Here is an 18,643-nt window from a genome sequence, read left to right as displayed (position 1 = left end):
CTGAAACTCCCAATAGTCCAATTTGGGTGGAGAAAACTCACTGCAGAACAGATGGCAGTATCTTCTGACCGTAGCAAATACAGTACATCAGAGGGTTTAGACATTCTGTGGACTCTGATGGGATGGAGCATTAAAAAAAACAAACTAAACTGGCATTAACCTTTAGGTCAAAAATTGGAGCTTATTGTCTTATCACAACCAATTTATTTGCTGTTGATGCCAAAATTAAATTATTGGTTTTGAACTTAGAATTTTGACCCAAATTTGAAAAATTTGTTTTGAGCTCAGGCAGGATTATTTTAGAGATAACAGCTGGACTCAAGGATTTTTAAAATTTTATCTCTAAACTCTAAAGTCAGTATTTCAGACTTAGAGTTTACTGAGATTTGGAAGATTTCTCAGTATCAGAGTCTTAAATGTCAGTTTTCCTCTGTTTGTGCCTGATGGAATTTATTGAATATCCTTATCTACAATATCAAAAAGTAACTAAACCCTCCACTTTTGGCTTGAGTGCCTCCTCCCTGGAATGTGAAAAAAAGTCTCAAAAAAGGGCAGGGAGGAGGTGGTGCTAAAACACGCCCCCCGCACACACAAGGTAGTTGGTTGGAAAGAGAGCAGGGACTGGGCGGTGACAACAGGACTTGGTAGGTGATGAAAGCAGGCTCCTGCTACCAGGATCAGCCAATTTCAATCACATTGAAATAGCCAAGTCTGGTCTAGTATCTGCTGCCGAATGACTAGACTACACAGCAGCTTCATTTTTCAGGCTGCAAAAATCCTAAACTCCCCCTTCAACTCCAAATGACGTAGCAGGATAAGGGACATTTTAATTTCATTTTTTAAACTATGTTTTGTACGTTCAGTTTGGTTTGAGTGTTGTGTGTTGTGTTGCCAATGAGTGTTGTGAATGAGAATACTTACAGTGGTAGGGGAACTGCATTCACTGACTGACTGGCATGTTTCTGAGGCCTCTGACGATGCTGAGCTGGATGACTTCTAAAGATGGAAAACAGAGGAAAATAATATTTATCCATTTATTTGCCAACATTGATTAAGAGTGCATATGTTTGTGTGACAAACAGTTAAAAACCCAGTAAAGTGAGATCATTCTGGCTGATTTTTCATCAGTTTAGATAATCAAACATTTTGTTATTCTATTCATTGTGGGAAAGCAATGCAACAACATTTTTTAGGCTCATTACCACGCTAACTATTAATTTGTGTAGATAAATATGTGTGTGTATGTATGTATGTATACCTGGCTAGTGATGTCCGAGGGCATGGGTGAGGGGGGCTTGGAGTAGATGTTTGCATCCTGGGACACAAAGCCCGAATCGTGGGAGGAGACACTGCTGAGGCGGTGAGCAGCAATTCCTCCCGGTGGTGGGGGCTGATGCGGCAGGCTGCTGCGGTAGCGATAGGAGGAGGAGGAGGAGGATGAAGTGGGTGAGTGGGGCTGGGAGCCTCCACCACCTCCACCAGCACCACCACTACCACCTCCCCCTGATGAACGGGAGGCACTACTGTGGGCGCTGTTGACACTGCTGCAAGGGGAGGTTGGAGGGAAAGGTGCAGAAGAGCAGGGGGAGGGTGGAGTGATGAAAGGGTGAGGAGTGTGAGGGAAGGATGAAGGCAATGATTGCCATTATGAAGTAAGGACAGTATTTAGGGGGAGAGAGGGTGATTTCAGGGATGCGCCGAAATGTTGGTTTGATTTAAGAAGACGCAGTTAAAGAAGAATTTGTAAGATGTTAGTTGTTATTGGCGAACAATGAATTGATGAGGATGGGCGGTGTATTGGAGGATTTTGTGATTGGTTGAATGGTGAGGGTTGAAGTTCCAAAGTATTTCACAGCAAGTTGTTGGTTTTGCAGGTTAGTGTTAACCCACGAAAGGATGACACATTAAAGTTGCGCACCAGGCACAGGTAAAAACAGCGTCCCAAGAGAAGAGAGGAAACCAGGTAAACAAGAGAAAGAGGGCAGATCATATGAGTGCACACAAACAAGACACACCGAATAGAAGACAGACAAGTGGAGAAAGAGACAAGTACAAAGAATGATGGTGGTGGTGAAGGAAAAGGGGTGGGAAAAAAGGGCAGGAGGGGGAACAGAAAGTGTGTAAGCTTATGAGGATTCAGGGCACACACACACAGAAACACACACTAAACACTGCAGGCAAAAGACTGTGAACTTGCATGCTTTAGAGCTTCGCCTTGAGGGCGACTGCTACTACATGCACACACTGACAGAGACTGGTTCACACACACATACATCGAGTGATGTTTTTCAGACAAAGAATATAAAAACAAAAGATTTTTAGTTTCTAGTATTCTAGTAGTATTTAGAGCTGGAGTTGTTCATATGCTGATGATGCTCTACTATTTATGTCAAAATTCAATGTATTGTATGTACAGGTTCGATCAAATGTTGATAAAACAAATCCATACTATCACAGAATGTTTCTGTGTCTGAAGGTCAGAGGTCCCACTAAACTGAAGATGACTGGACAAACAGTAATGATGGACTGACGCACAGGCGGAAGGACTGACATTCACGGTGGAAAATAAACGTCAGGGAAGGCTCCTCTTTCTTAAACCACTGCAATAAATACTGCAGAGCAAGCACAAGTACACAGGTACATGTTGGTATTTATGTGTGAGTACCTGCACATGCTGCTCTTGCGGGAGCCAGAGCTGCTTGGGGATGAAGGAGGAGTCTGATAGGACCAGGTGTAATCTGACCCCTTAAGATCCTTAATTACCTGCAAGAGAGAGAGTTTGTTTACTATTTGTTTTTTTTTTCTGTTTCCTCTGTGCTAGACATGTTGTGTATGTATTCCACCTGTTCACTAGCTGGGGGCAGTTTGTGAGGATCGGTCGTCAGCACAGTGAGGTCATCAATGATGGCCTGGAGGTGGGTGATCTCTCCCAGCATGGCAATCTCTCCATTCTGAAAAACATGATGGAACAAAACTCGAATTTGCTGCTGACCTCACTATTTTGAAAATAAATTTTTTCCTTCCTAAAACACATCAGATTTGTGCAATGGCACGTCAGGTGACGCAGCCTACAACTCCTGTAGCATGTTAGACATGGGGAAAAAAAATGCGGAGAGCTGTACAATAATTAGTGCATAACTTTACCAGATTTCTCATTAAATCTCTTAGTAATATTTTTATAATACCTAACCCTTTGAAAACTGAGCATACTGGGGAGAAGGCAATATACGATAATGGAAGAAATGACAAAAAAATTAGCAATAAATAAGTAAAAAGTACAAGTAAATTATCTGAAAATTAGTAAAATGCTGTCATACCTCATAATTAATGAATTTTGATAACATTATACTGCTGTATAAGGCCAACATGATGTGCGCAAATTCATTATGTCTCAGCCTTAATGGTAATATTTCAGAAAACCTCATGCATTATTGTAATTTTAAGATTAACTGTTATATTCTTGTCCAAAATAATCATAGTGTGATAATTTGATGCCGTCACATCTTTTGTTTACATGAGACTGAACCAAACCTATGTCAGTTACATTGCAGCATGTTGCCTCCCAGTGGATATCAGGTGTAATGATATATATATATATATATATATATATATATATATAATATGTGTGTGTGTGTGTGTGTGTGTGTGTGTGTATCAAAAAGTGCTTGCCCCCAGTCCATCCATCTTTCCTTCCTCCCTTCCTGTCACTCTACCATCACCCCTCCTCCTCTATCTCCTCACCACAACAGGCTGAAGGAAGCCGATGAATGTGCAGAAGCGACCCCTCTCCTCCACCAGGGCCCGGCGCACTGCCTGCTTCTCTGTCTCCTCCATCAACAGGCACATGTCAGTCACATCCTGCATGGCACTATCCAGCTGAGGCTGCAGGTCCACTCGTCCTGGGTTGGGTAGTGTGTAGTGGTGGAGAGAGAAAAAATATGAGACAGAAGAGAATGAGAAAGGCATCAGGACAGGGAGAAGATGATGGCAGTGTGATGGAAAGAGGTGAGGTTTTCACCAGAGGAGGTGGATGAAAATGAAGTAGGAAAGAAAGATGGAGGGGCAGATAGAAGTGAAAAGGAAATGTGTGTGTGGGTATGTACAGAAGGAGGAAAAAAATACAAACACAATGTGGGCTTGATGCGGTAACTCTCCACCAGCCTCTCTTTCCCATAATGCACTGCTTATTCAACAAGCCACTAGCATACATCATGGAACTCAGACTGAGTGAAACAATAAGCAGCAACACCTTGTTTGATGTTTTGGCTCAGTACATTTTAGTTATTCTGTGTAAACCAAAGTGCAAGAGCAACATGTGTCATTACAATATAATAAACTAATGCAGCATTCATGTGATGAAGAAGGTCATAGTTTCTGAGTTGGGAAGTCATTCTTCTGACTTTGTTGTGTTCATGTGCTCTGAGGATGTAAAGTGGGAATAATGTGGAAGCTACAAAGAAGACGGGTTGCATTTTAATGCTGAGAGCATTAAACAAGAGTTTGATAGATGTTTCCAGTTTATTTATATTTTTTTATATATTTTTTTATGTATTTTATATGTCATACATTATATTTTTATATTTAATCTAGGTCACTCTATATGGATGGCAGTTAACATTAATACCATAATCAACTTTACATGTGATCAAAAATGGATATTTAATACGTGAATAAATAAAAAAAGTTTCTTACCATTGACTAAACATTGACTTTTGTACGCCATCTTTATGCATTTATGACATCAAGTTGGCAACATGTTTGGTATGTAAAATAATATGTCAACTGGAAGGTGACATAGAACATGGTCCAGGTGACATGGTCCAGTAGAAATTAGCTGAAAGGGGGCATATGGCCACCAACAGTGGCAGAGTTGGACATACTTCAATAAACGATTCTCCCCTGGTGCTTGTGTACTGGGACAAGGATTAACTAATTCCAATTAGCTGGCCTAATAAAGCTATAACGTAGCTCCAATTAACTGTGCATGTAAACATACTGACTGTGTCAGTCAACACCCAACATAATGCCATTACAGAGCCAAAACACAAACAATGTGTGTCTGCCTTAAAACTTCAGTTCTTGCTATAATTGCACAGGAATCACTTAATGACAGAAGGTAAGACATAGGTGCATAAGTAGGTGTAGAAAATCTAAACCCAGCTACTGTCAACAGTAAAAAACAAGAAATGCAATCAATGGAAAGCAAGGCATGAAATAACTCTTTGTAGTGTTACAGCATGCAAAAAAAAAAAAAAAAAAACGTTAGCGAAGTTGTCTGCAGTAATGGAGGCAGAATGACAGACAGTACGAAAGAGAAAAGGGTAATGGTAACAGCTACAGAAATCATGCAGGAGTCAAGGAAGAAGAAGTTAAATTACATCATGCATTGTCGGAGGTGAAACAGCATGACTCCAACTCCTCAGACAACTATGAGCTACAGAAGCTGAACTCTAATCTGTCATCAGAAGACAAAACCTGAAGTGAAGCCTCTCCAGGAACCATAGTGATGCAACTAGATTTCTAAAAAGAGTCACTGAAGCTGGTTTTACAGATTTTTCCAAGAAAAAGATAAGATACATGGCCTCCTGTCAGTGATAATGAGACCAACTCAAAGAAAGCCTTTTGCTGCATTAAATGAAGCTCAGGGGGGCAGAAGCTTCATGTTCAACGTATTGCAATTAGTTTGTGGTAATTGAATTTGTTAATGTTGTATGCAACACAAAAGCATATTTCAATCCTTTTCAAATTATAATTCCCAAACGTTCCTTTAGAACACAGTATTAATTTATTGCTCTTCATTTCTTTTTAAATCATTTACGGCTTCAAAAAGGGTTGTTTTCAAAATGTGTCTTTAACTTTTTCTTTGTCTTTTTTTTTCATAATTTCTGTTTATATCCCCTTTTGTACTTTGCTACACAAAGGTCGCTCTCTCCGCTCAATGACTTGCGCTTATCAATCATGAATTCATCAGCAGAGTAATCACAAATCAGTCTCGGTGACACTTGTGGTCACTGCAACATGGCTGTGTGCACTGCATATAGCTGTCGAAGCTCATGTCCTCCGAGCTAACATTGTCATACTCATGCTCAAATTCTACTAAATATTGACCACTTGGCACAAAAATATGATTCTCCTCATCAGTTGCTGAAGGCACATCTTTATTTTTTGAGAAACTGTTTTCAGAACCTTTGAAAAAGAGACATTCCTACAAATGTTGGGTCTAAGGAATGTACAAACTTTGAAAATAAAGTCCTTTGAAAAACAATGACTCACTGAATAAAATGGAGGAATTAGAGTGTAATTTAGCCCTGGAGTGTCTGAAGACCCACTATTTATGTTAAACTCAAACTGCAGGGGACTTGCATCTGCATTGTCAGCCAGTTCTCATTCAGGGGGTCAAATATGGCGAGTGATCTGGTTCTGATGCATAAGGCCCCCTTTGATATCTGTATTAGACATGCCAGGCTTTCATCTAACTCCCATGTAAACCAATTTGAAGCAGTGACATAGTATAAAGAACCAGAAAGACTACGCAGGATAGAAAGAGAGCTGGTGGATGGGTCAAACAAAGGACTTTCACCCAGAGAATGCTGTTTGTGTCCCGTGTAATATCAAAAGTCATTGTTTTTTTTTTTTGTTTTTTTTTTTTTAAACTATGCTACCTAGTCAATGTCATGTGATGTATGTGACGTATGTAACATGACATACTCGTTAAGTTACTTAGTGGGATGTTGGTGAAGATTCTCAGTCATCCAGGTCATGGTAATTCTAGGTGCTATATCATAGGATAGACTAATGGATTTGGACCTGGACTTATTTCACCTCTCATCCAAGCAGCTTCTTTACTTTTAACAGATTAGTCAGGAGTCTCAAGCTTTAAACCCCCTGTGACCCTTACAGAATCCTTAGGGTCACATGTGAGTCACTGACCCACCTAGCCATCGTGTAGGTTGTTAAGGTCAGTAAAGGTTCACTGCCACACAGGGTTTCAAGCCCTACACCACTGACTATTCTGTTAGAACAGAAGAAGCCGCTCAGATAAGACGTGAAATATCTTCCAGAACCACATGCAAGTGTAGTTGCCTATGATATTGCACCTAGAATTATTCAGAAGGATAGGTGACACACGTACTTATATAAACACAAACGATTACCATTTTTCGAAACCCAACCAAGTAGTTTTGCTGCCAACAGCTTAAGTAGTTTGGGGGACAAAACCTGCATATCCTATAAAAGAAGCTTGTTTTTAAAAGACACTGTGCATGTCATGTGTCAAAATTGACAAAACGTATACTAGAAGTTCCCATGAACAACACCAGGCTTTGAAGCCAATTTTGACCTAGTGGCCAAACCATGGATTTCTAACTTTTGGGTCTATCATCCGGATGCCACTGGGCCCAAAAATACATTTTCCTATTGACTAACACTGAAAGAGATGTCTACATTTAAGCAGATAAATTGTTTTGAGTATCAAATGCCCCACAAAATGACTTGTTTTATAAAGTTAGCAGAGGGCTAAACCAAAAGCTGGTGAAGTCTAAACCACCTGATCTAAGGGCCATGTATTGCAGAATATTCAAGTTATCTTATATCTGGGATGTCAAACATTTTTGGCTCCATGCACCACTGAGCAACTGTCATAGGAATAAACAGGGCTCTGCCTCCAATTCTGTATCCAGTCTCTTTATATTGTATCTGTGCATCACAGGGTTACCTGAGGGGTCATACTTTGAAGTGTAGGGCCACAGACCCAGCTGCCATTTTTGAGTTGGGAGTGAGAGCATGTTAGCATCGTTACCTGATCTTGAGGCCTAATCTTAGAATCCGGGCTTTTGATACTTTGGTTTACAATTTGCTCATGTGGTCTATTTTACCAGATAAATATATGCTTAATCAATTACCTGGTGGATTTATCTTGGCCCGATTGCCCTGAAGACTAAGACTATGACTGCATATGACTGTAAAGTATTCCCTAACTTTTCATGACCACTGGGAACTCTTGAATCACAAAGGTAGTAATAACCACAAAGTAATATTGCAGATAAACTGAGTTCAGCTAGGTTTTAGCTTCCACTACACACATGCCTGTATGGTAATGTGGAGGCAAAGGTTGAGAGTGTGAGTTAAACAGGAGATGATGCGGCAGAGCTGTAAGCGAGCGATAGGCTAATACTCACCCTGGATCTCTATTACAGGGGTACAAATACCACAGGGAGGGAGAGACAGAGAGACGGTGGCAGTGAGAAGGGGAGACCGCAAAAGGGAAGCAAAATAAGAAAAGAGAAAGAGGGGGACAGAAAGAGAGAGGGGAGAGAGAGGGAGAGAGAGAGAGCAGAAATAGCAGAACTCATTGTTAAGGTTAGTACAAGGAAGCCATCACAAGACAGCCACAGTGCCACATGTTAGAGCAAAATAACATTGCCGCTGCAACCAAAAGCTAAATCCAGAAATAATAATATCACCAAGCACCAGCACTGGCAGGGCTAACCAGACACACTCACAAATATAGTAGCAAGGTGCACCACACTGTTTTGCTCTCAGTTTGACAAAACATTGTATTTGTTTAGATTGTTTATGTATTTATCTAATTCTATATAGATAAACATAGATAATATAGTTTATCTTTGTAATTACTAATGTTTTACATAAAATAATAACAGGTTTAAGTGAATAACACAAGTCACAGCAATAAGGTTCTTTTTAAGAAAAGATAGAATATATCTGTAAAAAATAATCTAATCTTGTTAGCAATTTTGCAGACGCTGTGCTTTTATGTATTCATCTGCCCAGCAACTGAATGGAAGCGGCTCCAGAAAGACAGCACTAATTATTGGCTGCTGCATTGCTGAGTGAAGTGTTCCAGGACAAATGAGAAAAGAGCTGCAATTCTACTGAGCACCACGAGATGGCAAAACAGACCAACAATTCCTTTGACCTACACTGTAGAAAGTCTGTGGTTCTTGACCTCAGTGAATGACTCAATTTTCTGTATGTTTGTGTTGGCTTTGAATGAATCACTGTAGTTTGAGTCTGTTTTGAATTGCTTTTAACATGCATCCAAGTCAGATGAAAGCCATATATCAACATCTAGTTTTGGCCCTGGAAATATTGCTGTTTGTGTCTATATTGCATTGTATAGTGTCTATATTGATCAGCACCACTAGCAACAGTAGCCATAGGGATAACAGTGATAAAAATGAACCTAATGTGCGAATATCCCCAGTTACAGCACAGACGCTAGACAAAAACACCACTGATCCTGCAAGAATTGATGCTGTCTTTGTGACATTGCAAAATGTGACCTCTAACAATGTGATTTTCTGTCTTATGTGAGAGTAACCTGAGCTCAAACACCTGACTGTTACCTTTACGAGCCTTCTTCTGTAGTTTCATGGTGTCAGATGACTTTTTCTTGATCTCATGGCGTGACCTCTTGTACTCTTGAAACAGAATAAATGAAGATGCTTTAGTAACAGCAATCTGTGTGAACTCATATTATCTCGCATTTACAATATCGACTTATACAGAGGCGCTCCAGAAGCTATAAAACCAAGAGCTCAGTGATAAAAATTCCACATTGATTGGAGAAAAACAGTGATCCTTAGTGATTACAGTCAGCATTGAACAATGTTTTATGTGTCGGTCTCTGTCAGCAATCCATATATTTATGATCTTATCATCTTGCAAACATGGTAATTATGTTATGAGTAACATCTGAATCCATTGGCTATTAGTCCTGTGACAATGAGCCTGTGGGGGCAATGCACAGTTTACAACCTCTACTAACAATGCACATAATCAGTATGCTTCAGCACGTGACAGAGTGGGTTTTCCCTGATCAAGCATGTGTTTTTGCAGTTTCCAACACTTAACAATTAGTGAAATGTAGCAACCAAAAAGTAACTTTCCCTCACACAATTTTATGGCCCATTATATTAATATTATGTTAGCAGCTTCTTTTATTCATCTGCATTTATTTGCAGGTATCTATTTATCAAAATCAGCTAAAATGAGTGGTGCGTGGAAGAAGAAGTTGATCCAGGTATTGGCTGTTTTCACCAGATCTGCAAAATACTGACCACTGCTCCCACAGGCTTATTGTCGTCTGACCAACGACTGATTGGTTCAGAGACTGAAACTTTTACCAATAATACTCTTAGTCCCTTATTCATTTGTGCGCTTTTAGCAACACAGAGCAAAAATAAATGGTTTCAGAAAAGATCAGTAAGCCAGTGGAATTTCAATTCCCCATGTGATGGCCGATGGTTCAGAATGATAGTCCAAAAACTGTGCAAAGAATGAGTCACCTGTTAGTTTTTGTTTTTTTTTTAACTTTTTTTTTTTTTTAATACTTGCTCTGGGCTAGCTACAAGTGTGAAAGCATGCTATAGCTGTGATCAGACTGCTAACAGCACTACATTGAAACATAATTTCAACCACTACATACGTCATATCAAAGGACCTGACACAAAGAGGTCCATCCAAAAACAGGTACAAACATTGACCCTGGCTCAGCTTTTGCAGCATTATCCTAAATTGGCAAGTCAAATACTTGCAAGTGCACCTCCCTGGTAGATTTCATTATAATATGAATTGGGGAAATCAACAGTTCACTTTGGGATTGTTGAGACAATAAGGTCTGACAGTTGTAAATCTTCTCTCGAACTACTGAAAACAGCTGTGTTGAGTTTGGGGGCTAATTAACTCACAATGCTTTAATGGTACTGTTAAAAAAATACAAATACTTTTTAGAGTTTAGTTAAGTGATTGCTTCGATAATTGACATCAAGAGATATATTGTCTGATTTAACTTTTCTTTAGTCCAACCTTTATAGTGGTCAACAAGCCACAGTGCAGCACTTCACAAGGAAGTAGGTTTGAAAGGCTACTTCAAAAAGGAGGATGTGGGACTAGAGCTTAGTAATACAGCGGTTTTATGAATTAGCATCATGACCTTCGATGTGTGTTTACCTTTGGCATGATCCTTATCCAGCTGGTTGGCTGTCTTCTTCCAGTCCTCAATCTTGTCCTGGAGAGGAGTGATCAGGCTCTCCATCAAAGCACTGCAGGAGACATTCAACAAGAAGGAACATTACATAAGAGACAGAATGCCAATAAATACAATAAATACTACTTTGTTTCAGTGAAAATCAGAGAAATGTTGTTATTGTGTGTTTTTTTGAAAAGAGACTTGATGTGACTTAATGTAAACAGTGGTGAAACCCATTTCCCGACCACCAAGTTTCTGGAAGGAGATCCTTACACATTTTTCCCTCCACAAGTCATTTCATTTTGCAATTTTAATATCTGGAACATGGAGCCCCCCCCCCATCCACACGTGCATACATACAAATGCACACACAAGAAATGGAACATGTGCACATATACACAAATACAGACAGTCTTCAAAGGGACCCCTGTCATTACCATGGTAATAGATTATCATCATCATTATCATCTCCATCAGTATAATAGCCTATGCCTTGGAAAAGTCATTAGAGAGCATGGAGAATGAAGTAAAGGTAAACAATGGTGGAAAACAGACTCTTGGTGAGGTTTCCTGAGTGGTCTGAGTTGTGCACCAGTTGTTGTATTACAGTGCAATGTTCCCAATGGGAGCCATACAGCTGACAAGAAATCCTCAAAAAGCATTTGCCCCAACCTAACTTGAAAAACAAGGTCAGCTGTAGATAAAAACACATGAGGTTTGACTTCTATAAAATCCCAATTGGCTACAGCGTAAAGGCCCTGACACACCAGGCTGATGGTCAATGACAGGCCACTGGTGCATGTCTGTCGTCCTAGTTTTTTTTTGTGTGTCTCACATTGTTGGCTCTAGTTGGTCCTTGTCGACCTTTTGTTGGCCTATTCAGCATGTTGAATTGGCAAGGGAGTCAGTGGAGCCTTTCAGTTAATGAATCACTCTGGGAGTGAGGACAGCAAACAAACGGCTAAAGTTAAGGGGGCATGAAATTAAAACAAACTTGTTATCTTAGGTAAGATTGTGCTTTTAGCCACTGAGCCATTGAGAAACGGCTTACTGGCTAATTGGTGTCTTCAATCCATCTTGTCAGTCTAACGGTTTCCCTTTTTGAAAGATAAATACTGACCACCACCACCTGCTGCTATGAAGAGTTCTGTCTCACACAGGTAATAACAGAAGTATTTCCCAAAGAGCCCAGTAGAAGGCTCCACCTGTGCTAATAGAACTAGGGTTACTAGGGTTACTAGGGTTACAATATCTAAACCTTTGTTATTTCCTCTCACGTGGGTGCAGAATGTATGTGCTAGTTGGCCATTGGTGCAACTGTTTGGCTGAGACACAGGCAACAAGAGGCAACCTAACAGTTGAACTTTGTCACAACTACATCTTTGGCTTTAAGGACAATAATGGAATCAAAGGAATCAAAGTAAGGAGGTTCAAACAGTCAGAAACGGTGAAAGGAAAGAAAGAATTGACATGTATCTTACTTGGTGAACTGGCGGAGTTTGGCCTCAATGCTGCGATGCCTCATGCACATCCTGGTCAGAGCTGAACCGATATCCCTGGTTGCCCCTGGAAACACAAAATAGCCAGGTTCATATGATGAAATGCACACACAGACATGCATACACATACAGATGCTAGTCTTATTGCACATTTATCACCGTAGGCCCTTTTTTTGTTGCACAGAAACCACACAAAGCTAGGATCAATATTTACATTACAGGCATTAGTATGCTGTGCAAAGTAACTGCTGGTAAAAGCATTGTATTCCTCATCAGATGATCGACGACCAAGCTTTTGTATCCTTTTACATTTAGCTAGTATTTACACAAGACCCCAGTCTGCCTCTTGTAGATACTACACACTCTCCCTTCTTCGTCCAAATAAAGTAGTGTCTCGTGAGTGTGTGTTTGTGTGAGAGCCAACGGCTCAGGGACCCAGATTCGTGAGCTGCTAACCTGCAACTGTAAACAGCAGTCTATTTTAAGCTAGAGTAGACCCAAGTGGAAAAAGCTGACCCTGGAGTTAAAGTCAGTTTAACTGATGGCAGACACCACTAACTTCCAAACAAGGTGCTCAGAGCTGCTGCTGCTGTACAGGTGGAAAGCCAGCAAGAAAAAAAAAAACTTATTATAGCTTTAGTCTCATGTAATGTTCTTAAAGACTCCAGCAGAGGTATGGCTTATATAGTATGCAGTGCCTTGTGAATACTATAATCACGGCTGCCACTGAAATGTACACACTGGAAAATTCAGATTAAACAGCAGCCAAATGGGATTTCCTCAAGAGACACTGTTTATCATGAGGGCTTAGACAGACTTACAGAGAGAAATACAGGCAGTGCAGAGGGTGGAAGGTTGTTATTCCAAAATGTTTTGCACCAGATTAATATTTTCATCTTTATTTTCACCAAAACTAAAAAAATTCAGTGTTTGGAAAAAAAGAGGTGGGTGGTAACTTCTCCGAAATGATTCACTCAATAATTTCAGTATAAATGATGGAACTTTTCCTGCTACACCTTTCATGTACCGTGACCACATTATTAAGGAAACAAATCAAGCAACTGAATTCTTTCATTAAACTGCAGCATTTTTTTTTCAGCACTCTAATTTCATCACATAAATGGTGAATATTTGTAGTCTCACTAATCACATGGGTGCCACGTCATTGTTCCGACAGCTCATAACTGTGCAGCCCAAATAGTCCAAAAAATGTCCCATTGAACTGAAATGCCATTTTGTTACAGCCCAGTATCCTGAAAACAAATGTGCAGGGGACATATCATCAAAAAATACACTACACATTAATTAATAATTACATAGAATGACATCATTGGACCTTGCTTTTATACCATATCCCATCCTACTTTACCTTGGATTGTCTCACCCTGTTATCCTTGCTTTAACCCTAACCATTCTCATACCTTATGCCTAAATCGAAACCAACCCAACCGACCAAGGCAATGAGTAAGAGTCAGTCAGAGGCAGAGTAGGGCAGGAAGGTCCAATCATGTCATCATACATAATAATTAGTCATGTGCTTCTTTTTGGGAGAGTGTGTAGCATATTTTGCCCTTTGAGGCAATGTATGGTTGTTTTCGAGATACTGGGCTGTTGGAGAAATGGAATCTTGGTCCTATGTGATGTTTACCTGACTATTGGGCCTTCGTAATTATGAGCAGTTTGAACAATGGGCAGTCCCTGTACCACAACAATTTTTGGCAATATCGGCTGGTCCACCATTTTGGCCATTATATTGTCCCTTCCTATGTTTAGGAGTACGAAATCTGGACATCTCTACATATGTATCATCACAAAAGAATCAGTTGAAAGAACTTTGGTAACATCATCTAGTACTAAAAAAAAGGCATTAGCATCATCCTAAACTTAACTTTGCATTTAGTTCTCATTAGCAAATGTTAGCAAGCTAAATTGCTAAACTAAGACAGCATTCTTAATGTCACCTGCTAGACATGTAGCATGCTAGCACTATCTTTGTGAAAATATTACCATGCTGAGGTTAACATTTAGCTCAAAGGACCATTGTGAAGAACAATTAGAATCCGGTTCATTGCCAAGTAGCCTTTCACACAAGGAATTTGCTTTGGTAGTTTGGTGCGTGACAATAAACATATTGAATAAAACAAAACCAAGAACTACAAAATACAAGTAACATATATAAAGGTTTTTTTTAAAATAAAATACAATAAGAATATGAAATTATTATTTTCTAGAGCCCAATATCACAAATCAGATTTTAAAAAAAATGTTTTTAATATATATGTTTTACAAGAATAAAACTAAAACCTCTGTTTGTTTCACATTAAAACATTAAGAATATGATGCACACTTTGATTACCAGTTGTTCAGGGTGATAGTTCATATGCAGTGTGTTGGATAAAACCACATTATCTCACACATTAGATTTTGTAAATCTCAGCATGGGATTTCTTCTGGATCTAACTGAAAAATAATGATCCTGTGCTGCCCTGATCTGATCAACATGCCTTACTCATCAGCATCTTAATGGTAGCTATATTTACTAGTTCAATTTCACCAGCAAGATCAAAACCAGCAATTCTCTGTTCAAAACAATCATAAGGCACATACTCACATGTTACCATGTACCCATACACTTACTAATGCCAAACCATCCCCACACACACAAACACATACACTTACACTGTGTGTTGTTCACATCCAGAGAGAAGTGCTCCATTCATAATTAACAAATTCCTCCCTCACGCCTCCCGTTCTACCCGGCAACCATTCATTAAAGCAGAGCCACCCTCCCCCAAACACACACATTCATATACACGCACACACACGCACACACACACACACACACACGCTTCAAGTTTACACCATGCATGCCAATCAGTTGTATAACTGACACAGTATTATCTGTGTGTTGACAGTGTCATCTGATGCCAAATCAATAAGTGGATCTTAAACTGACATGGTGGAGAGGGAAGCAGAGTCACACAACATAAATCTGATGAAGAGAGAGTGTGTGTGTGATTTTGTTTTGAAGGAAAAGGAGGATTGGGGGAAAAATTAGAGAGGAAGAGATGGAGGAGAGATGAGAGAGCGTGAAGACGAGAGGGGTCGCTTTGCTCATTTTAATGAGCTCACTGCTGGCGAGAAAAAACATGGGACTGGAGTTTTAGCCAAATGCGTGTGCGCATGTGTGTGTGTGTGTGTGTGTGTGTGTGTTTGTGAGTGAGTGAGTTTTTGATCTCTACATTTATGTTGGTCCTCTTCCTGTTTGTCTGTTATTACCCTGCCTCTCAGACTCCATAGGAGATCAACAACTAGATGAAGGGCAGCCCAGAACACACTCACATCTGGAATACAGCTACTGTGTGTGTGTGTGTGTGTGTGTGTGTGTGTGTGTGTGTGTGTATAAGTCAGTGTTCATTTGCTTCCAATGCAAATCAACATGTTTTAGCACTTTATCTGAACTAAAAAGGCCCAGCAATGGCTCGAAACATGTTGTCTAGCATGCTGTTTCTTGCAAAATAAGCAAAACAAGTAAACCTGCATTTGTATCAGTTCTGTTTACCTGCCTACCCCTGTCTATGAGGGATGAAATGAGATAAAATGGGATGAGATGAAATGGGATAATGAAAACATGCTGTTTGCTAGTATTGTTGAAATATTGATTTGGCTGGAAAATTAGGCCAAAAAAGAGCTGAAAGGAAGACAAATTTAATATATATATATATATATAAATGTGATGTAAAAAAAAGTCTGTTGTAATAAGGCAAAGTGTTTTTGCAGAAACATCAAAATTAAATCTGTGATACTGGGTATAATGTGAGTTGCAATCATCTTTTTTTTCTTGACACTAGATAAAATGACTATAAATAATGCAAAGATGGTCACACACAGAGAATTATCACTAAATCACCAATACCAACTCTTAGGAGCATTCTTTTAGTTTGTTTTTTCTTTACTTTTTGGTTTACTGTCACTGTTTTCATCAGTGGTGTTTCCAGATGCAGCAGACAGCTTTTTTTAGTGAAAAAGCTCTGATAAAACCCTGTACACTATCTGCCCAGTACTAACAGTACAGTGGAACATTTAGCAGTTAAAGACATAATTAATATAAGAACAATAAGATATTCCCATAAGAGTGGATGGAGGGCTTAAAAGTACATATGTGTAAAAAAAACTCTTTCTCTGACTAAATTAGATGATTATTTCAGAATTCTGAAGTAGTGGTCATCGAAAGAAAATAGAAGATAGAAGATAATAATGGTGTAAATTTTAATTTTTTTTTCTAAATTTACAAGATAATTATCTTGTTTTGCTCTAAAACGACAGTTTCTTTTTGTTAAAAGTTTCTCATAATTCTGAGATAATCATCTTGTTAATTCAGAAAAAAAACAGCAAATGGATGCTTGATTTTGTTAAGTGGATGCATTACACTGGCATATAAAGAAGATTAAATACTGAACACACATTTTTCTAGTGCCCACATTTCTTCAAATAACTGCTGCTCTGTGTCTGCTGTCCGATGTGAAAATAAGCAACGGTTGCTAACAAATTCACTATACCAACATAAAAGTTGATAATATGTCTGCATTTTTTCCACTGCCCCCAAGTTAATGCAGGTTTACCAAATATAATAAGCAGTACATTATTTTGAAAAATGGCAATATTCTGACTATTATGTACACTGTATGTACATTGATCTAATGTTCAGTAAGCCTTCTCTGGTTCTTTTTATCTAAAACAAAATGCAGTAATCATCTATAGTATATGTCCCACAAAAAGCAAAGACATTGTAAAAACCTGCAGCTAAACAGAGACATAAAACCTGAATGCAGCTTCCATTTTCAGTGTGTTTGGAAATGGAGGTAAAAGCTGAGTTTAAGGCAAAAAGGCAGAGCCATGGGACTTTTTGTAATCCTAAAATACATAATTTTTTTTCTCTTAATAAAGTGTGCTAGCATTCTGAGATAAATCCTTCCCTCCCGACCTAATTTCTGTTTGTCAGTCTGTGTGTCTGTGCGTCCAGCAGAGAGCAGGAGGGACTCCCTCCAGGGAAATATGACTTTACTCTTTTTCCTTCCTCTCCCCCTCACTCGATCTCCCCTTCCTGCTTTTGATCTGCTTCCTGGCTGCAAAGCTCCGTGTAAAAAGACGTGTGTCTATGTATGTGTTTGTGAGGGACCCACCCAGACAAAGTAATGAATACTAGCCTTGTACTGTAGCTTCAGTGATGTAGTATGGTTTTCTATTATTTCTGCATAACACTTATATATCATGAAAAATGTGATTATCTATTGTAGTAGATGCAGCAAGTATTTAAATTATACCTGAGCTGTGTGTAAACTTTGACCAACACAAAAGTAGTGCCATAATGTTCGTATTTTTACATGCATTTCTATATATTTGCACTTTTATCTGTTGGAATCCTTGACTTCCTATCTACTTTGTATAAGATCATTATCAGTCTTGTGATATTATCTTTTATATTTGCATTTTATTTGTTTAAATATGTTGTTATTGCCTTGACTTTAGATCCAGCTGCTTTATATCATTATGTTAATCTTTAAATCTAGAAAGCCTTTAGTCAACTTGAAAAGTATTAAATATTATTACTATTATTATTTAGAATATTAACAACATCGGTGCATATAGGGGACTATCAAACATAACACACCTAATAGTTACAAAATTAGAATTGAAATTCAACAATGATATGTGCAGTCCTGATAAGTAAAACAATTCTAGAGGCAATATTCTTTATCAGTAGGCTATATATAGGACTATAACACATACATTTTTTTCTGGTCAAATTTTGTTTTTTTGGTTCAAAACACATTTGATCATGTTTAGTCACAGAGCGGGTAAAGTGTTAGTCTACCCAGTGAATGGCAAAGTAACTATTCTTTCTCGTCACCTAGCAACTGACTTAACTGACAGGTTTGTTACGGTTTCCATGACAGCGCAGATCTTGGCCTGTTGCTAAGGTGAGAACGAGAATGTTTGTTGCTAAGGTCAAATTGTCTGCTGCTAAGGAAACGCATGTCTGAACGTCACTGCAACAGAGAGAGAGAGACTGAAGGACAGAGAGGGAATACCACACACACACACACACACACATACACACACACACACACACACACACACACGCACACACACA

General features: G+C 39.0%; 1 protein-coding gene across 8 annotated transcripts in view; it reads right to left on the bottom strand.

Moving 5' to 3' along the window:
• The window catches only part of mtss1lb (MTSS I-BAR domain containing 2b), an 87,648-nt gene that overhangs the window by 10,233 nt on the left and 58,772 nt on the right, over positions 1 to 18,643 (bottom strand). For 2 of the 8 annotated variants that reach the window (XM_042484467.1, XM_042484439.1), the window contains exons 4-12: positions 12,472 to 12,556; positions 10,972 to 11,063; positions 9,366 to 9,440; positions 8,178 to 8,186; positions 3,742 to 3,899; positions 2,844 to 2,951; positions 2,666 to 2,763; positions 1,259 to 1,544; positions 922 to 996 (exon numbers count right to left, since the gene is read on the bottom strand). In XM_042484467.1, the coding sequence (XP_042340401.1) occupies positions 922 to 996; positions 1,259 to 1,544; positions 2,666 to 2,763; positions 2,844 to 2,951; positions 3,742 to 3,899; positions 8,178 to 8,186; positions 9,366 to 9,440; positions 10,972 to 11,063; positions 12,472 to 12,556 (986 nt within the window). The remainder of the gene's footprint in view (positions 1 to 921; positions 997 to 1,258; positions 1,545 to 2,665; positions 2,764 to 2,843; positions 2,952 to 3,741; positions 3,900 to 8,177; positions 8,187 to 9,365; positions 9,441 to 10,971; positions 11,064 to 12,471; positions 12,557 to 18,643) is intronic. The other 6 variants (XM_042484479.1, XM_042484472.1, XM_042484446.1 and 3 more) reach the window with 5 other exon arrangements.

The sequence above is a fragment of the Plectropomus leopardus genome, chromosome 1 (genome assembly GCF_008729295.1).
Source record: "Plectropomus leopardus isolate mb chromosome 1, YSFRI_Pleo_2.0, whole genome shotgun sequence".
NCBI lineage: Eukaryota > Metazoa > Chordata > Actinopteri > Perciformes > Serranidae > Plectropomus > Plectropomus leopardus.
Note: the sequence above shows the minus strand (reverse complement) of the source record. Positions and strands in the feature narration are given on the sequence as shown.